General features: G+C 37.1%; 1 protein-coding gene across 4 annotated transcripts in view; it reads left to right on the top strand.

The window, feature by feature from the left end:
- Window positions 1–20,509, top strand: part of ARHGEF7 (Rho guanine nucleotide exchange factor 7) — a 117,092-nt gene that overhangs the window by 81,414 nt on the left and 15,169 nt on the right. For 3 of the 4 annotated variants that reach the window (XM_026068033.1, XM_026068031.1, XM_026068032.1), the window contains 8 exons: window positions 1,167–1,226; window positions 2,422–2,568; window positions 3,823–3,909; window positions 6,863–6,941; window positions 8,187–8,326; window positions 8,980–9,204; window positions 11,316–11,409; window positions 16,453–16,542. In XM_026068033.1, the coding sequence (XP_025923818.1) occupies window positions 1,167–1,226; window positions 2,422–2,568; window positions 3,823–3,909; window positions 6,863–6,941; window positions 8,187–8,326; window positions 8,980–9,204; window positions 11,316–11,409; window positions 16,453–16,542 (922 nt within the window). Of the gene's footprint in view, window positions 1–1,166; window positions 1,227–2,421; window positions 2,569–3,822; window positions 3,910–6,862; window positions 6,942–8,186; window positions 8,327–8,979; window positions 9,205–11,315; window positions 11,410–16,452; window positions 16,543–19,911; window positions 20,089–20,509 lie in introns of all 4 variants that reach the window. The other variant, XM_026068034.1, reaches the window with a different exon arrangement.

Consider the following 20,509-nt stretch of genomic DNA (forward strand, 5'->3'; position numbering starts at 1 on the left):
GCTACAAAGATGATTAGGGGACTGGAGCATCTCTCTTATGAGGAAAGGCTGAGAGAGCTGGGCCTGTTTAGCCTGGAGAAGAGAAGGCTGAGAGGAGATCTTATCAATGTGTACAAGTATCTGAAGGGAGGGTGTCGAGAGGATGGGACCAGACTATTTTCAGTGGTGCTGAGTGACAGGACGCGAGGCAATGGGCACAAACTGAAACACAGACAATTCCATCTGAATGTGAGGAGATACTTTTTCACCGTGAGGGTGACAGAGCACTGGAACAGGTTGCCCAGAGAGGTTGTGGAGTCTCCTTCTCTGGAGATATTCAAAACGCGCCTGGATGCAATCCTGTACAATGCGCTCTAGGTGACCCTGCTTGATCAGGGGGATTGGACTAGATGATCTCCAGAGGTCCCTTCCAGCCTCGGTGATTCTGTGATTCTGTGATAGTGCAGTAAAACTTCCACCAAAAGCTAAATATTTATCGTAAAACTAGCCAGAGAGGCTAACTTTCACTTCTAGGTCAGTCTTGCTTGGTCTTCGGTTGACTTGATGTTGAATTTGTCTCCTGCACACTACTTGAAGCTACTTTATCCTATAGAAGGAATGCTGCTTCTCATCTTAACAATTCAACCTGTTGGACACATCACCAGGATAGTCCCCTTGACTTCTACTGAACACTGTCCAGTGATCGTTCTAATGTGGGAAGGTGTTTGAGGAACTGCTTCTGCATTTGCATTTTATAGGTTAGATTTTTGGGGTGTGATGGAGGGAGAGAAACAAAAAGCATATGGGTCTTTGTCTTGTCACACATTTTAATTTCAGTCAGTCAGTGACAGCATGCCATCTTAGTCTGGAAGGAATATAGGTTGTGACAAAGATGGCTAACATGACAAATTGGAAAGCAGTCTTTGATCTACTAGGCCTTGCAAAATTTGCTTGGCTCTCTTTTAAGCATAAGTAGAAATGTTATAAGTGACTCTTCATTTTTACTACAAACAAGACCACCAAAGTTTGATATAAAAATAAGGCTGTGAAAAGAGAGCAAATAGGTCTAAAATATTTTTTTATTTTACAGGATTGTTTGTTTGTTTACAGTTAAGCCTCTACAAAGAGTTTTGTTGTTTTTACTAGAACTAAAAGTATTATTGTATTTTTTTTCCCCTTGTTTTTAGGATTATCATCCGGATCGGACAGATATACAAAAATCCATGACTGCCTTCAAAAATCTTTCTGTAAGAATGATGAAAAATAGATATAATAGATGTTTTCTAATTTCACCTCCCTTTAGTTGTTTAAAAAAAAGTGAAGCTCTTCATATATTTTTGTCTAAGAAATTTTTATGTAAGAAAACTTTGAAAGCCTCGAAATTGATGCTGTGTGTGGACAGAGCTAAGGATGGCAATTTGTTGGGGAGTTACAGCAGATAGACTGTCAACATAACAGAGCTACACATGCATTTCTCACCTCTCAGTCTGCCCTTTTGCTCAGGCTTCATCTCCACTTTATACTAGTGCTAATATAACTAGTGGCTTGGAGAAGGGCTTCTTTACAACACTTAAGAGAATATTTTCTGAGTTTTCCTTCTAGAGAAATGGTGTTGGAGTTGGGGGATGTAGGAGGAAAGGAAAAGTGCTAATAAAACTTAGAAGATGAAGAACTCTTATGGATAATCAGGAGGGACAAGTCTGATTTGAGCAAATGAGCTGTCTGCTAAGAGATGCAGCAAGCTTATGTTTAACACAGTCTCAGTTACAAAATACTTAAAGTTTTAAGAAGTGAGAGCTGGTGGTAGCCTAGTAATTTTTTTTTATTTTTTTAAGCACAAATTTGCTGTTGTCTGTGTTCCAAAGAAGCTTGGGGATCCCGTTCTGTTGGGTGACCTACAACTAGGAGGAAGCAATTCTTGTTCTGAAGAATTCAAATGAATTAAGTGGAAGTATAGCTAGTAGATATGTTATAAAAATAGCTAGGAGATATGTTATAAAAACAGGTGCACACGGTCATACACACATTATTTGCGCAGTTGGCGCAACTCGTCTTACTACAGAAGGATACTTTATGTATGGTCATGAATATACATGACAACTATATTACTATTTTGTGCTTAGTCTAGCCATTTTTGGTTAGACATACACTGCTGGCTTAAAATTCATAGGAAAAAGAAATTTGAGAAACATGGCTGTGACTGTGAATTAGGTAGAGTAATTGAGGTCAGTATATTGAAAGGAAAAGTAATATTGAAATTAACAAAACTGATTTTATAAGAAATACTGCTAATAATCATCTAAATGAAATGCTTTAGATTAGATACTGTCTTCTGTGTACTACAAGCACAACAGTAAATACAACTGTAGTGCTATTTATACCCTTAACCTACTGCAAATTAGGTGAATTGATAGACGTGGTATTTTTCCCTATGTCTACTAGGCACAGTGTCAAGAAGTACGGAAACGGAAAGAACTTGAACTACAAATACTGACAGAAGCTATCCGTTGTTGGGAGGGAGAGGACATTAAAACACTTGGCAATGTAATTTACATGTCCCAGGTCATGATTCAGTGTGCTGGAAGTGAGGTAATGTAGTTTCAATCTTCATTGTCAGTCTTTCTTTCCCTTCTGCAATTAAATTAATAATAATCATCGTGTAGCAGAAGTAAACAGAATGCTTCAGAGACACTAAGCACTACAGTCTTTCTGTACTGTTTTAAGACTTTTGTCATGAAAAACTTTTCCTCAAAGGTGGATGGTCTCAGCTGTAAAATTGACTGAAACATAGTCAAATATAGCAGTTAAAATCATCTTAAAATGTTTCTAACGGACTGTTTCCAAAATGCATAATACATAAAGAGGATCTTCTATAAATAGTTCTGTTACAGAATCATTTGGCAAAGCAATTATTACTGCATGTACAACAAAAACTTCCAAATGTCATATTGTATGGTGTCTGGGGCCCACTTCTCCCTCACAGTTTTGGCCACTTTGCTCAGTTTTAAAATACATATTTTAAAATACAAGCTTGAGAAACAAGTGGTTTTGGAGAATAAGGATAAAAGAAAATTTGCACATTTTGGAAGCTACCAGTTGATTATAGACCTGTTTTACAGTGCCTGAAAATTTCTGCTATTTAATTAGAAAACTTAGCAGGAGTCTATTCACTAGTTAGTAGAGAAGTATCTAATTCTCAGCAGACATTGCCACAACTGGCATCAAAAGGAAAACTGGCAGACTCTGCAGAAAGACCAGAGACTGGTCACAGGGTGCTGTGAGTGTCAGTGACCAGAACCAGAACAAATCATGGAGTATTTTCATTGCAAATATGAGCATTATTACTTTTCTTTTATATTCCTTTTCCACTTCATAATAATAATGATAATAATAACAACCCACATCATATAAAAATCTGATCTCTCCAATTTGAAACATTGAGGCCTTGACATTCTTAAGTATGTCCATCTAAATTGTATTAAGAAATATATCCAATATATAATTTTGGTTTTGCTGAAATCAGTGAAACACTTGCTATCAAATTAAACACAGACAGTATTTCACCCAGAATGTAAAATTTCTTTATTAAAATATTAGGCTGTACTCTCAAGGGAGTAGTATGGGCATGTGTTACTTACACTTTTCAAGTAGAAAATCAAATAATTCTTGCTCTTTTTATTATTTTTATGTAGTGTTAGTTTTGCCAATGGCAAATATTTGTGGAGTAACTATGGAATTATAACACTGGAGATGGTTTTAATTAAAAAAAAAAAAAAAAGAGAAGAGGGGGCTTGTGAGGTGATGTTGTATTTACACTTTTTTTTTTTTTTTTTTTTTGATAAGGAAAAGAATGAAAGATATCTTCTTCTCTTCCCTAACATTTTGCTAATGTTGTCTGCCAGCCCGAGAATGAGTGGGTTCATCTATCAGGTAAAGTAATATTTGTACTTATGTGTATAAATGTGTTGGGGGTGGTGTTCTTTCTCCAAATGGTAATTCATAGAAAACTTGAAAAGGATTATTAAACTTCTGCATGTACAAAGAGAAAAGGTGATTTCTGCAATAAGAACTAGTGATCTGGTTTATATAATACTGGGCTAGAAGGTGAAGCCTGGATTCCGTTTTTGCAGCTGATGCACTGTGTGACTATGAACAAGTTATTTAACCTCTGTACTTGTTAGTACTAGTTCATGAAAGGAAATATCAGTAGCTTTTTAGATCTACATAGGAAAGTGATGTTGTTGTACAGGTTTGTTAGTGCTCTTCTGGCTACTGCTTGAGTCTTACCAAAATTGCACAGCGCTCTTAAGCTTGCATTGGTGTGAGTTAGGCTGTCCTACCATCTAGTCCTTTAGGTGTGTCTACATTAGTGTGTTACTTTCGAATCAGGAGAGCATTTCTGAAATTTATCTTCTAGTTGTCCTTCTTTACTGTCCTTTGGGTCATGCTGTGGAAGTAGTCTCAGAGCTCAAAACTGGATTCTCTTTGAATGAAGCTAAACTGGAAAATGTGCTCCAGAAGTGCACCTGATCTGCTCCAAATTACTGACTGGCACTCAGTCCACGGCACCAGCCTAGAATTAGCCCAGTGTAAAAGCACCTGCAGTGCACATACAATGTGGTCTTCAGGACCCTAGCACCAGGTGTTTCACTTTACAAATCCACTACTCACTGTTACTAGAGACACTCTTTGAGCCTGCTTTCCCACTACAGAAATAGAGCAACCTTGCTACAGTGCAGTAGGATCAGTGCTGACTGGGTTGGCTCCATTGTAGCTCTAGGGTACCTTTCCCAGAAGCACGCTGGGTTTGTAGTTCCAAAGACTCCTAAGAGCTGAGGTTGAAGCAAATGCACAGTCTTTAACTTTTTGAAGTCTTTATAAATGTTCTTCAGTAAGTATTGCTCCATGGTTTTCAGACGTCACAGTCAAACACCAAAAGCAAGGGGAAAAACTGAAACGAAGTTCTTGAAGGAGCACAGGATTTCACCAGCTATAAGTACTTCTGTAAACCATGTTCTTGAACAGTTTGTTCCTTTTGTCTGGGTTTTCCTCTGTTGAATGCAAAACTGTTGATTTCGTCATAGGTTCTCAATTGATATTCCTAACACTGAGAACTTCCCAAATTCTAATGACTACATTTTCACAGCAAGGCAAAGTTATTTCATCACATTATTTCATCATGTTATGTCTATGAGCCAGTGGCCAGGAGCTGTGTATAGTTTGCATATCAGGTGCGTTCTGGATTTGTTCTGAGTTCCTTGTCTCAGACCTGGGATATGGACAGAAGATGATGCAACTCCCTCAGCCTTTCCCAGAGAAACCATGCCATTGAAGGCAGTATGTTTACACACTTCTGTCCCTGGTTGGTGCACATCTACTTGCAGGGAGCAAAAGATCATTCCTAATCCCCACAGTTTAGATGTAAACGACATAAGCTTTGATGTACACCACACCCTATATGTATTTCTGAATATTCCAGTTGTTGGCAGTCTTCAGATATTCTAATTTGTAGTGCTTACATCTACCACATGAGCTAATGGGGAGTAACTTTTAGCAGTGGTAAACTGAAGTCATTGTAAGGTATACGAGACATGCTTTGCATGAGGGCTTCACAGTTGTTTGTTGAAAGAAAGGGAATGTAGATGGTTCACATAAGTTTAGTTCTAGCTTCTGTGTCTGTTCTGTTGACTTTGTACCTCTTCTCTCCATGTACCTCAGCTGATCTCATCTTTCTCTACCACTAGTCTTTTGCTTGGTGTATCCCCTTTTCACCTCTCCAAGCCATTCTTGTACCTCTCTCTGTGTGGCTGTGTATTCTCTGTTACTCATGGATCAGCAACACTTGAAAACCAAGAAAGAGAATTTTAGGCTGCATTGTAGTACATGATGTGACCATGTGTCCTCCAGTGAAGGAGCTGTTACAGGAAAGCTCTATCTTTTGGCATCTTGGGCTTGAGCATGCTTTGTGCAGGCATAATATCAAGTGATTTGAGTTGCCAGGCTTGTAAGAAACCTTTGTTCTATCATTCAGTAATAAAAAAACAGAGATTTTTTTTTTTCTTCTGTTTGCACTTTTGTCAGTATGTGCTGAGCAGTGTTTTTGTACAGGAGAATAAAAGGGCCATCTTAAAGAACTTTAATAGAAGTTGCATTTTTGGTAAAGCCTTTCATCTTGACAGTATTCAGTGTTCATCTCTTCTTCAGTGTTTCTAGAGGGGTAACATGTTAATCTAAACTTACATTTTTTTCCAGCTTTACTGAGTTTAAAATGAGAGAAGGTTATCTTCTGCAAAATAAATATGTTCTTCTGAAACTTTACAAACTTCTTTGAAGGTGTAAACTGCTTTTGTTTTCTTTCCCCAAATATTTCTGTGAGTGAATTTAGCAGTGGGGATGTTAGAGACCTAAATCTTCACTTAAAAAAAAAAAAAAGTATTTGTCTACTGGAATGTTCTTTTATAAACATACTTGTACCACAGGCATTATTTTAAGAGCTAATCAGGCAGTTCATAAACAAATGTGCTTGAAGATCAGTCACTATTGCCTCCAGGTGTGTAACATGGATGTCCCCAAAGGTCTTAACTCCAGGAACCTGAGGCTGTAATGAATGACTGCTGATGTGATTGTATGGATTTGTAGCCTGTTCAGATTTCAAGTTGATTCCTTAAAGTCACAGATGTCATCTGCAAAAGTTGAGCATATGAAAACTTCCAGTACAAGCTGTCTGTGTGGATTTTTAAATATTTTATACCCGTCAGTATGCTTGCATTTGCTGATATACTTTATGTGCCTGTCTTTGTTCAGAGCTTTAAATGTTTATATCCCGTACTTCGTAATGTTTTTGTATCTTTTGGATTTAATGTCAGTGTTACTGCTTTTATAGGGAAAACTACCAATGACAGGAATGACTATCACAAAGCTAGAAGACAGTGAAAATCATAAAAATGCATTTGAAATATCAGGTAATGGTCATAAATATTTTTATTTACTATTTACTCCAGTGTATGCTCTTTCAAATGTCAGATTATGCAAACCTTGTAAGGCAGGTACCCAGAGCTTCACTTGAAAGTTTTTTTTTTTACCACCTGTTTTGAACAGTTAGCAGGCTAATTTGTCTTTCCATGGGATTCATCCTCAAATTTCTGTATTTTAATGGATGGAGGGAGTAGCTTTGAAGAATATCCTATAGAGTCAACCAGTTCAGACTATGCTACTTCCTGGAAGGAAGGGAATTCCAGAGGCTCTGGAAGAGCTTTAATCAAGAGCTTTCTTCTAGAAATGGTCTGTTTCCTCACTGAGACATCAGTGTCTCTGCTGATCATGATTGCAGTTGCACTTGCTTTGGGAATCTTCTGTCTGTTAGGTACTTTGTTTCAGCATATACTTTAATTCCATGGTGGGTTTAAAGAACTGCGGGCCCATTACTGAAGTCAGAATCCTGGGAAGATACACTGCAGAGCAGGATCCACACTGTGGAGTTTTGTACCTTCTTTCAGTTCCAGGATCACTTCTGTCTCCAGGCAGGTTCATTAGGGTAACTTTGACTCTCTCAAGTGGCAGGCGGTGTCACACATCTGTGCTGTGATATGGAAGGAAACAGCTGTTGATGGTGTTTGTTCTTCTGAGATAATAGCTATGAAGCTGATCTCAGATAACTCCTTGTAAACTCATCACATACCTTAACTGCAGCAATTAAAATAATTAAAGTAAAGTTGCTTTCCCAAGTGCTTTTCACCTCAGTTTTAGTATTAGATTCAGACTGACATTATGGCTTTTTCTGAGGGAACATCAGTGAAATGCACTTTTTCTGTATTGCAGCTGACAGGCTGAAGAAGAACATGTTAGGCTATATGCTGGCTTTTTTGAGGGGTTGCAGAAGCTATAAGGCTACTAGACTGTCCTGCTGGAGCTTAGGACAAGCCTGTCTTCTACACCTTTTTCTTACCATAAAGGTTATTTTTTTCTTTATTAAAGGGAGGATAAAAAAAAAAGGTAAGATTCCTAGGCTTGGCCCAGGAGCAAATGCGTGGAGCAAATATCATGACATGGAAAAGTGAGATGCTATGATACTGAAAATACAGGTTAAAACCTTCACATAGTACTTAGGGGATTTAACATTTTGGGGAACGTGTGTTTTTTATAATCATGTCAGACTGACTGAGTCATTTTTCTGTGACTTCTGACATCTTATGTCTTCTCTCACCTAGGAAATATGATTGAAAGGATACTAGTGTCTTGTAACAACCAACAGGATTTGCATGAATGGGTGGACCACCTGCAGAAGCAAACCAAAGTCACAACTGTTGGGAATCCCACCATTAAACCTCACTCTGTGCCATCTCACACGGTAAGAAATACCTTATGGGCTGAAGTGAATGAGCAGTGTATACTGTGTTAGCTTATTTGGCAAATATACTACTATGTGCATTTTCTTTAGCCATTAGTAACAGTGATATGAATGTTTTTATGACCCCAGTTTGGGTCATAGGATGATTCTGTTGTTGATTGTTTGAACTAAGAGTAAAATAACTATTATTTAGTTTAATAGTTCAGCCTAGGAAGGGTAAAAGAAAATTCTTTGTCGTTACTTTTTAATATTTTGACTAAGTGGTACATGTATCATTTTTAAGTGTCCTTAAAACAGTGGGTTTTAATTGGTGATGTACCTGACATTCTCTGTGGAGAAACTGTTTCAGGTACCACCTTTTGGGTTCTGAATTTGAGTTGTTCAGTCTGAATGGATCTAAGTCTAGCTCCATCCTTAGTGGTGAGAGAAGTGGGAGCAAGGCCGCTTGTAGCTCTTTCTGTGGCAGACACTAAAAATTTCTTTAAGCTCCATTTTTCCAAATAATAATTTAGTGTTAAAGTTTCTGAAGGCCAGCTGTAATAATCATAAGTGCTGGACAGCTGGTGGAATTATTTCACTGGTCTTTGATGATACTTTATCTTCATTATAGTAATGTACTTTCTTTCCCTTCCTGTAACCATTGTCTTTGACAGCTTCCCTCCCATGCGGTAACACCCTCCAGCAAGCATTCAGACAGCAAGCCAATACCACTGACTCCTGCTTACCACACTCTCCCACATCCATCCCATCATGGGACTCCACATACCACAATAAATTGGGGACCTCTGGAACCTCCTAAAACTCCCAAGCCTTGGAGTCTGAGCTGTTTACGGCCTGCACCTCCATTACGGCCTTCAGCAGCTCTTTGTTATAAAGAGGTGAGATGCTGTAGCCCAGAAATCTTACTGTGCAGCAGGCCTACTGTGAGAAGTTTAACTCTCTTCTTTTCATACCATCGTTTTACAGTTTTGTGCATGTGTTTTATATAGAAGATGCTTCAACAGCTACTGCTGAAATGGACTAGTGATGCGGGTAATGGACTAGTGAATGGTGTTAATAATGTTTATTATTTGAGGCAGGGGTTTAGTCTTGCAGTTCAGATAATAAGGCTTGATAGGAGAGGATTTTTCTCTTCCCCTTCCCCCTACCCCCCATTTTTTCCCCCCTTATTTCTGCTCTTCGTCCAGTCAAATGGGAAAAACTTTTTTTTTTTTTTTTAAACAAACGATTCAATTCTTAAGTTGGTGATCCAAGCTTATTGCACACTAAGTTATTTGCTAAACATGTAAAAGTATGTAGCATCACAGATCTTAAGGTGCTTGAAAGTGATGGATCAAATCGTTCTAAAGAACTGTGATGGTATAACTGACTCTTGCCTCCTCAGTGTTTACCACTGTTACTAGGTGGCCTAGTAATAGCACTAACAGTAGCCTATTAACAACAACAACAAAGTGGTTACTGTCGAAATCCATATAACTTTTTTATATTCGGATGAAACTGACAGTTAATGTCACCATTGACAAAAAAAAAAAAGTTTAGAATTTGAGATGTTGTCATAGTTTTTAATTAGCCTATGATATGAAAAAGGAGTCGGTCTGTTCCAAGAGAAATACAAAACATTGTCTTCAACCACAAAAGAGTAGTGGTTTTAGGTTAATTTGGTGTTGCTGCTACTTTTTGCAGTCCTGTGAATGTTAAGAAAACACTTGATTTATGTTGGAATTGTGTGTGTGCGCGCGCGCGTGTGTGTGTAGTGGTTTTTTTTTTTTTTCCTTTCTTTTTACACACGCACTGGAGAATATTGGCATGATGATATCTTCTGTTTTGGTATCTTTCTGTGTGTCATGCATTCTCATGATTCTAATTTAGCATGAAGAACCAGGGCCCAGAAAGAGGCATACAGATATTCCTGTGTACATTTCATTATGCAAGCATGAGATGTTGACAGAACAATGTTATTTTACAGGTGTATACTTTGCAGTTCCTTAAAAATTGACTAGGAGGTGACTTCTTTCTTAAAATAGACTTTCTTTAAAAAAAAAAAAAAAGCATAGTGTCACACTTGTCACATAGTACAGCTTAGTTGTGTGGGTTTTTTGATTTGTACGTGGTGGGTTGATTTTTTGTAAATCCCCTGCACAACAGGGGAAACGTGATAGGTGGTCTCCAATTGGAAGGTTAATATTTAGGCTTATTTGCTACAAGAGGTTCTCTTGTTCAGCAGTAGTATATGCTGCTCATCTCATCATTAGTTAAATTCCTTTCATGCCTTTGTGTATATGGCACTAAACTCTCAAATGTAGTAAAATTTCACTCATCTTTACATTGTTTAGCGTATGATGTTCAAAACCTATCTTCATCCTCTTTCGTCTGCGTCCTGCTCATTCACCTTTTCACTTTCTTGTTCTGTACTTTTATAGAGGATGTCTTGTATCCTTAAGGTAAGGGGTAGACCAGTATATTCCTTTGTGTTCCTGTAGTTTTTGAGCAGAAATGCTGTACTTGTTGCTGCATTTTTTTGCAGTAGGTCTGTTCTTACAAAGCTCTAATTACTTAAAAATTCTGCCTTTAAAGAAGATAGGTATACTATCTGCCAAGCTTCCTTGTTAGGTCCTTTTTTACCTGCTTCTAAATAGACAAGTCAAATGGGTTGTCCCTTCAGAAGTTAAGGAAAATACTGTGTTAATGTAGCCTGCCTGTTTTCTTCGCTGTAGCTCCCAGACAGCCTGCATGCTTTTGCAGCAGCTTTTCTGTATATTTCTGTTAATAGGATCAGATAAAATATGTAACTTTATACATAAAGTTGGAGGAGGGATAGCGAGGAAGTGAGCCAGTTCAGGCAAACCTGATGCACCAAAAATGTTAGTAAATTGAATTTTGGTGCTGTTAAAATATATTCAATTAGTAAATACTGTATGCATCTTAAAAGTTAAACTTCTGAAATATTGTAAAGAAGCTCTACTCTTCTATTTTTATTCTCCCCCCACAGGATCTCAGTAAGAGCCCTAAAACCATGAAAAAGCTGCTTCCCAAACGCAAGCCGGAACGGAAGCCATCAGATGAAGAGTTTGCACTGAGAAAAAGTAAGAGAGACCGAACAAATGTCTGCATAGTATATAGGCTGTAATTAATGTCAGTTTAAATTCTGTGAAAGTTAAATGTGCAGTCTAAGCAAGTCATCTGGTCTCCTCTCTCCTGTCAGTGGAGAGAGGTGGGTACCTTCAGAGGACAGTTTGTTTTACTCGTCTTAGGCACTTATCTGGATGGGATGAGTTGCTTTCTAGAGTCTTAATTATTGGCTACAGAATGCAGAAAAATGTCCAAGGTTTGGTGAGAGACATCCCATTTTCTAATATTAGCCTATGTGTGTAGTTTTAAAAAAAAGGGGGGGGGGAAGGCAGAAATTGCTGAGGAATACCTAGAGATTTATTTATTTATGTTTAGAATTTCTAATTAGCAGTTTGTCAGCAGCTCTCCCAGTCTGTTGCTTTTTCTAATTAGCAGGATAGCAAGTATAGCATTAATGACCTTAGTACGCTGGGAAACTCTTCTTTAATTTCTACCACTTTAGATATTACTATTCCTCCTGCAAGGAAATAACTATTTTTGATATTATCAGTCTTGGTGGGACTCATATCCTCTGTTTGCAGATGTTTATGTGAACTAGTCATTTCAGGCACCTTTGTAGTCAGTGGAGAAAAATAGTTGCTTCTACGGCACAGTTTATATCCAGAAGTAGACAACTCAGCTAGGTCAGGTTCTGTATGCTTGTGAAGTGCCTGTTTCTATCTGCTTGCTACAGAAGGCAGCAAGATTGACTAGAGAGCCATTTAAAGCTCACTGAGCTAAAACTATCTTTTAATACTGTAAACAGCAAGTTGGAGGTTAAAAATGCTATCCCACTTCTATAGAATATTTAATAGCTATGTTCTTGAATTGATTCTGGTAGGAGCTTCCACTGATCTGGGTATTGGAAAGCTGGGTATAGCTGCTGGTTCGAAGACTAGTTGCTTCCAAGGTCAGTCTTTTAAGATCCAACAACCTGCTCTACTTTCCTAGAAATAAGGTCATTTGCTGGCGTCTGTGTCAGAAAAAGTTTTAGGCTGCCTGAAGTCTTAAAAACTTTAAGCCAAGAGAGATTGATAGAAGTGTAGAAAGCATATACATGGGTCAGAATCTTGATGCTGGGCAATCTGAGGTAGAGAGAGTGTTAACATTATCCAGCAAAAACTATTTATTTCACTGTTAGTTTTGCTCTAATTCTGCCTTGTAAATCTGTGTGAGTGAATAATCCAAATACTTGCGTCAGTAAAAGGTAGGGTGTTAAAAATAGCGCTTTTTTGACTGTATTTGTATCTGAAGGCCATAGTCTTTAACTGCAACTTTTGTCTCTGCATGTCTGTCCTTTGCTCATGAGCTTCTTAAAATAGAGACTGTGCTTCTTGAGTGTTCAGAATGCATAAAGCATGTTGTCATGAACATTGGCTCTGATCAATTTATGCAGGGTTGGGGAGGAAAAAGGTTTTCCTCAGGGTGCTGTTGCTTAACCTGAGAGGGAGGTCCTTCCACTGTACTGTGAATTTCATATGGCAAAGAGTTAAGGTAGTGAACAGAATGATCCTGTGTTCATGGACGTGCAGGTGGAAGTTTTAGTTCAGGATGTAGGCAGGTGAGCTATATTGTCATGATGTTTTGCTATATGGCTGATGCTTATACAAGGATCTCTCATGATCACAAAGGTTGAAAGACATGCACCTGCGTAGTAGGAGAGACCTTGCTGTCAGAAAACCTGTCGGAGCTTCCCTCTTTTTTCTTTTTTTTCATAATTGGCGTGAGGAAGAAGATCCCAGACTTAACTTTGAAACAGTAGCAAATAGGTTGTCTATTGTCCTATACTATATTAAGTCCATACTAATAATCTCTTTAATACACAATATATAGTAATTTAAGTCTGCCTCATTGTGTTCTGTGTGCAGTATCTGTGCAGCCTTAAGTAATAATTATGTGCACTAGCTGTTGTTTGCTTGCTGAAATTAAACTAAAAGTATACTTGGAATCTAGAAACTCAAGTTCTGTTACTGCTACTTAAGAATGTCAGTGGGAGCTTAGATAGTAACAAGAGCTCCAATATTCAGCATCACGTAGGTACTAATTGTCTATATGTGGATTTGGACAGTACCTGTAAACGAGTTATGGCACTCATTTACAGGGTGAATTTCAGGGTGGGTTGTTTTTTATTAGTGACAAAGTTTTACAAATATTTAAGAAGCCTCTTGCAGGCAGTGAATGTCATCTGGCTAGCACTTTTTTTGCTTACAAGTGATTCTTTTCATATTTTGAGAATGCATTTTAAAAAAAAGTTGATTCTTTTCCACATCCTTAAAAGATTCACTGCGGACTGATCAAGTAAGAAGTATGCTTATTTAAATTTAACCAACCTCTTAAAAGTCTTTATAGCCAAGGGAGATAATGGCTCCCCATAATATGAAGAAAGATGGTTTTTCTAGTCCTGTCTCACTTCTGACTGTAGAAGATAGCATTTGGAGAAGTGGTGTTTTCATCAGTGTCTCCTGCATAAATAGGTAAATACAGTAGCAGCTTTGCCTTTAAAATGAGTGGTGTTCTCTTATGGGAAAAATGACTGTCATTTTTACATAAGCAAATTTTAGATCAGTACTGATTTTTTTTTTTTTTAACATCCTTTTGGAAAGTTGTGTATAACATCACAGGCCACTTTTCTTGATATGCTTTTAAATTTGCAATTTAGACTTCTAAAATACTTAATTTTTAAGAAATAGAGAACCTAAATACCACTCCATGGTTAATAAGCACCCCAGTGTTAAAGTATTTTTAATAATTGTTTCTCTCTAACTAGTTAGGTACACAAGTGATGGAACAATTTAAAGTATGTTCGCAAAAATTCATTTTGAGTTTGTGATGTATCAGTTATAGGAGGACATATGACAGAACGGACTTTGTATCTTAATACTCATTTTTATTTCTACTTTTATGCAATTCAGGAAGTTAGCTTGTAAATAACAACTTTATCATCTGAATGCGAGTAACGTAAGGACCAAAAAAATAGGAAAAAACCCTTAACACTTTCAAAGTAACTGCTAATCTGAGTTGCCGATTTAGTTCTAAGTTGCTAGAAATCCTTACAATGTAGCTCTACCACTTCATTTCTCTCCCTAATAATAATAGCTGTAATGTTGAAAAATGCTGTTGAATTTGTTTTGTTCTTACTAACAGGGATCTCTTTAGGAATAATGAAAGTACTGCAATACAGTTTCATGTTAAATATTGGAAGATGGAGATTCAGTAGTTGCAACATGTAGCTGACAGCTTTACTGGGCTTCTGCGCTTGTAAACTTGGAGCGATTAAAGCATGGCTATTAAGAGAGGAGATATGAGTTCTTTTTTGGCAGAACGGAAATACATTGGCAAATACATTGTTTCTCTCCTATTTAAATGAACACCTTTCAATATTTTGTATGTATGAAATGACTTTCCATGAAAGGGATTTTCTGTGACTTTAAGGCAAAGAATTTTATTTATATATTTATAAAGTATATTTATATACTTAAATACTTAAATGATTCTTGACATATGCCTTTTTTCCACTGTGTCAGTAGTTAGAAGCCTTTGTTCTATGCTAGTGTTTTTTCAGTCTTTTCCAATTTTTGGACCTGTAAAAGTTTTCCACTGAGGAACTACTATAAAGCTTCAAGCTCATCGGTAATAGTTTTGGTTTTTTAATACTTACCATCTCTGGATCCCCAGGGATTCATGGGGGGTTCTGTTAATCAACATTACAACAGACAAACCTAAATAAGCATGGTATTTCATCTGAGTGCCCTTACAAAGTTGATTTCATAAATGAATTATTTGTCTTGCTACTGTTATCATACCACAACAAAGAACAAACACAACAAAATCTGATTATTTTTCCTGCCTTGAAAGAGAAATAACCTGTATTTCGAAGTATTTGAGTCTCTTAAACTAGAGGGAGAAACTATACCCAGTGAAGATAATTTCTTCAACAGTCAGTTTGGCAGTCAGTCCTGACATGTTTTTGGAGAGTTGGCTTTGCTGTGTTGATAATAAATCATTGAAAATAAGACTGGATGCCTTGGCTGCTAGAGTATATTGCTGTTGGTATTGGAGGCACTTTAGATTCACGAAACAGAAAATCTGCAAGGCTAGTGTTTTCTTGAAGCTTTGGGGTGAGGAAAATGGAATAATGCTTTTGAAACAAAAATCATCTTGTCCTATATAGAATCTTGGTTCTGTCTAAATTAATGGTAAAAGGTATCCTCTAGATTTCAGTTTGACTGGAATTTTACTCTTTGCTGCAAATGAAAAATTCGACAGCATTCTTACTGAAGTTCTCCAAGGAATAGAATTGCAGTGGAGCACGATCTTTAGAAAAACTATGCCATGTGAAGCTTGAATAGTTATTATTTTTTTTCCCCCGTAATACTGTTTCCACTTTAAAGTTTGAGGAATTTAATCTACTCCAGTTTTCACAAAAATTCTTACGTGGTAGTGGCATCTTTCCTGCTGCACACTGGACTGAAATTGTACAAATGTACATATTATGTTAAGTCTGATTTTAATTTTTAATAGAACACCATTGAAAGTGGTAAATCTGATGTATTTGGAAAACCACAGTTTTCAAGATTTATTTTCTATGAGTTCTTGTTCCTTATTTCTTGAAGAAACTGTGAAATGAGGTGTGTATAATAAGTGGGGTATACAGTTTTCAGTTTAATGGCTGTTCTGTGTAGTATGACAGTAACCACACTTCAGAGCATGCTCTTTGCAACTTCAGATGCTCATAAAATTTCTTGAATGTGTGGGTAATTACTCTGAATTGTTTCTTTTTTTCCTTTTTTAAATTTTGTAATAGTATTTTGTCTTTTGAAACTTAATATTAGCCTTTTGCTCATTGAAAGTTGATTTAAAAGGAGAAGACAGAGAATTTTTAAGGGTTGGTTTAGGCTGAACTTTGGTCTTAACTGTTATCTGTAACATTTAGCCTTAAACGAAAATAATTTACAAAGGCTCATCTTTATTAAAAAACATAACTATGCTTAAAACTTTATTTTTCCCATTGGTTCTAGGTACAGCTGCTTTAGAAGAAGACGCACAAATTCTTAAAGTCATTGAAGCGTATTGCACAAGTGCCAAAACACGTCAAACACTAAATTCAAGTAAGTTAGAAAATACTGAAATAGCTAACTGAAACACAAATTAGATTCTTTGCAAAAAAGAGAAGATTAGTGTTTGTGGTCCTTTGCCTTTGCAAACGGCAAGGTGGACCTGGAAGAAGTAATAATCTGTTTCTGGCTTAATATCAGTGTTGAGCGTTTAAGTATTGGAAGCCAAGTTCCACTGTTAGAGACTATAATTCTGTCCGTTTTTTTTTTTTTTTTTTTTAATTAAAAAAAACCTAACAAACCCATATGACTAGTCATGGTTTAAAATTGCACAAAACCTTCATCAAGGAACGCGAGGTGTCTGGCCTGAATATGACAGTTGCTCAGTTTTTTTTTTTTGTTTGTTTGTTTTTTTTTGATAAACTTTGAGAAGCTGGTAAGTGGAGAGGAGAAATGAGTAGTAATTCATAATTTTGGAGGAGTATATATCTGTCTTGTTTGATTCTGTTCAACAAAGACTTCTGTTATGGAAAAGTAACCTAGACACATAAATATTTCTTTTCTTTTATTGTCAATAGCTGTTTTTAATATTAATGACAAATTTTATATCATAATATAATTTCAGGAGAAACTTTTCCCCCGGGTCTCTGTGTTGGTTAAAGCCATTTTTAGTTTCTCAGATCAATATCTAGCTTATTGAAAACCAGTAATATGCTTCTGGGGTCCTACTTCATTTAATCCGAAGCAAGTTTGCTATGTGGAGCTCCTCTGTATTGTAAGTAAAACATTGCACAAAGCAGGGGAGTCCACCAGCATGTGCTCCATTTACACAAGGAAGGAGGAAACGCTGTTGGACTTGTTCAGATTTGCACAGTTTTGACATTGTTGAATATGGATTTAGTTCAGATATCCTTGGAACACAGTATAATGATACTGAAGTACTTAGCTGGTTTTGCTGTTAGCAGGAATTAGAAGATTGGACATTAGAACTTATTCCTCGTCCACAAAAACTGTTTAAATTTGCTGTATTAATCACTAGTATTGCTAGCCACAGAGTTCTGTGCCTGTTTTGCTTCCAAGCAAAAGCACTTTATGCTGACATTTGGGAAGTCTCAAAATATGGCTGCAGACTTAGTTCATGGGTTTTCCTAATACGTGTTTACTTACTGTTATCACCTTGATAACCCAGCTACTTTGTATTCATTTGTACTTTAAAATGGGAATACAGCCCCTTGTATGAAGGGGTATCTTGCATGGCTGTGATTTTTTTATGTTTAGATTTCAGAAACATTTGAAGTAACAGCAAAAACCTTCATTTTAATTTTTCTTCTTGACCTGTCTTGACAAACTGTAGGTCTCCAAGGTGATAACACTAGTTTCATAAATTGGCTACCGTTAGATCATTTTTGAATAATCTTAATTTGTTTTTTAGACCTATAACCATTACTATAATGTGTTTAATTTGATAAAAGGAAATTAATGTGTTCAAAATTCTGAAGATACACTGTTGCTCCAAACAAAATTCATTGAGATGATTGCTGTTTAAATGTTGCAACTGTGCTCTGTTCATTATTTCCAAGGATAACGTGACAAGAAATGGTTGGGGAAACATTTGCACTTGCACAATTTGCGTGTATGCAGACACATAATGGATTTTTTTTTTTTTGCTTTTTTGCCTATTTTTCCTTTCTATGTATATTTAAGAAATATACATAGTGCAATAGACATCATTGCATACATCAGAAGTCAAAAGTTTTTATTTGCGCTTAACTGCAGCAAGAAACAATGATTTTATTGGTTAAGCGCACGGCTGCTTTCTTTGGAAAGAATGGTGTTGTCACCTAAGACTTCAAATATCAGAAGATCCATTTGTAGGCTGCAATTGGAAGTGGAAAGAATAACTCAGTTTCACTCTGGGATTGCTTTTGTGGAAGCAGTATTTGGTACAAAAGAATAGAACAAAAAAATTTCCAGACATCCGTGGAAAAATGTCACTTTTTTTGCATACCCCTTCCTTACCTCTGTTTTCATATTCTGCCTGTCCCTCACAGCACTGATTTGGCAATTCTACTTGCTGTACCTTATGCTAAAGCCCAAGTCGTGCTGCTTTTGGAAATGCCAAATCAGAACAGCTAGGGTGCAACAGTGCAGACTGGAAGGCAGTGGCATTAGAGGTAGTAGAGTGACTTTTTTAATTGTTTGGGTGGGGGAGAGTTCATATTTAATTTGGGGAGACAGATGTGAATAAAAGAGAGGAGAGCTTTCCCTCCTTCTTCTTCTTATAAGCTCAGTATATTTGTATGCATTTCCTCTCCAAATGAAGGCTTAAAATTTTTTGCAGTGTCATGTAGCTCATAACATGGCCACTTACACAGTCCTCAGATATTGCAAGGCCTTTGAAGGGAGGAGCCAGGGGGAAAGTAGAAGTAGAAGAGAAAAAGTGTCATTTGATACTTTTGTCCACTACCCTAGACATCTTGAAGTACTTAATTGGGAAGATAGATTTAGATAGAGTCCTGTGGGAAGAGGTGAGTGTGAGCATAGAAAGGAGTCTGACTAGGTTGACTTTAGTGTCTCGGCCTTGTTTTCTATGAGTTCAGTTACTACTTGGTTAAACAAATAATTATGGGCACAGGTGCAGAAGAGCTGTAGTTTGACAGCCCCTTTGAATTGGTATGAGGTGGTGTTGCTGATTTAAAAAATGAGCAGCCCTGCTCTGCATGAGAATGCCTCTAAACCTTTGTTTTTTTCCCCCTGTATTTTTCCCTTTATAATGCTGACACAACAGTTGTGTGGCTGTATTGTGAGCTGGTGGGGAAATAACCTGCCTGAAAAATAATCTTTTGCAGGATTAATCTTCATTTGAAACTGTTCCCTGATCTGGTTCACCAAGCAGCTGTAGAAATGGCTGTTTCATTGCAAGAGAGGGAAAGGATGGAGGTGCAGAAACAAACAGCGAGATTTGGGGAGGGGAAAGGGCTGTTGCTTTTCATGTCAGTGCCGAATTGTGCTGGCTTAATGTGTTTATTGCTCTGTCTCAATTCAGATATCCCCAGACCAGAGTTGACTCCATATTTGAAAAGAACCAAACTCCCCTTTCCGAAAAATCTATCCTCAAACAAGATTTTCGTTACTCGGGATTCTCAACTGAGGCTGCTTAGAAGCTTAAAAAGAACTTTAAAAATTGTGTTGTAACAATTCAAAAGTTATTACATGATGAGTGTAATTTATACCTAAAACCCAACCAAAAAAAAAAAAAAAAAGCTTTGGTGCCTTTTTAACAATATTTTCTCTTTTCCTTCTCTTCCCATCACCTTTTGCTTTTGTTTCATGTGTTTGGTTGTGGCTATTCCTTACGTTCTCCTCCTCATCCCACCTCTGCCTATCCACATCCACCATTTCATTTCACCTATACATCCTTAGCATGGCAAGGCACTGACCTGATGCATAATCACGTCTTGGCTGATGATGACCAATCAAGTCTAGACTCCTTGGGTCGTCGCAGTAGTCTTTCTCGTTTGGAGCCTTCAGACCTCTCAGAAGACTCTGACTATGACAGTATATGGACAGCCCATAGTTACAGAATGGGGTCTACATCTCGTAAGAGCTGTTGCTCATATATCTCTCACCAGAACTAATGCACTTCTGAGCTTTTTCTTAACAAATGCTTGTTGTATCACAGCCTGCTTTTTCTTAGATGTTTTCTTGCTGTTCCTTGTCTCTTTAATGTGATATTTTAACAACTTCTGAGGGAGCTTCTGATACTTCAATTATACCTGGTGGAAGGCTCTATTGCCAATTTAATACACATACAAATAAGTCATTTTAAAGAGTATATATCCTGTTAAGGATGATATTTCTTGAGGTTTTTTTAAGTGACAGACATTAATATGTAGCTCTGAATGGTCTGTTTTTTTGACTTGGTCAGTGTAGCAACAGGTCCTTTCTTCTTTTCTTTTGTTTCTTTTGGATACAGCGCGTTTTTGTATTTTGTACTGAAACCATAGTGGTCTGTGAGCCA

Source organism: Apteryx rowi, unplaced genomic scaffold (genome assembly GCF_003343035.1).
Source record: "Apteryx rowi isolate R43461 unplaced genomic scaffold, aptRow1 scaffold_267, whole genome shotgun sequence".
Taxonomy (NCBI): Eukaryota; Metazoa; Chordata; class Aves; order Apterygiformes; family Apterygidae; genus Apteryx; species Apteryx rowi.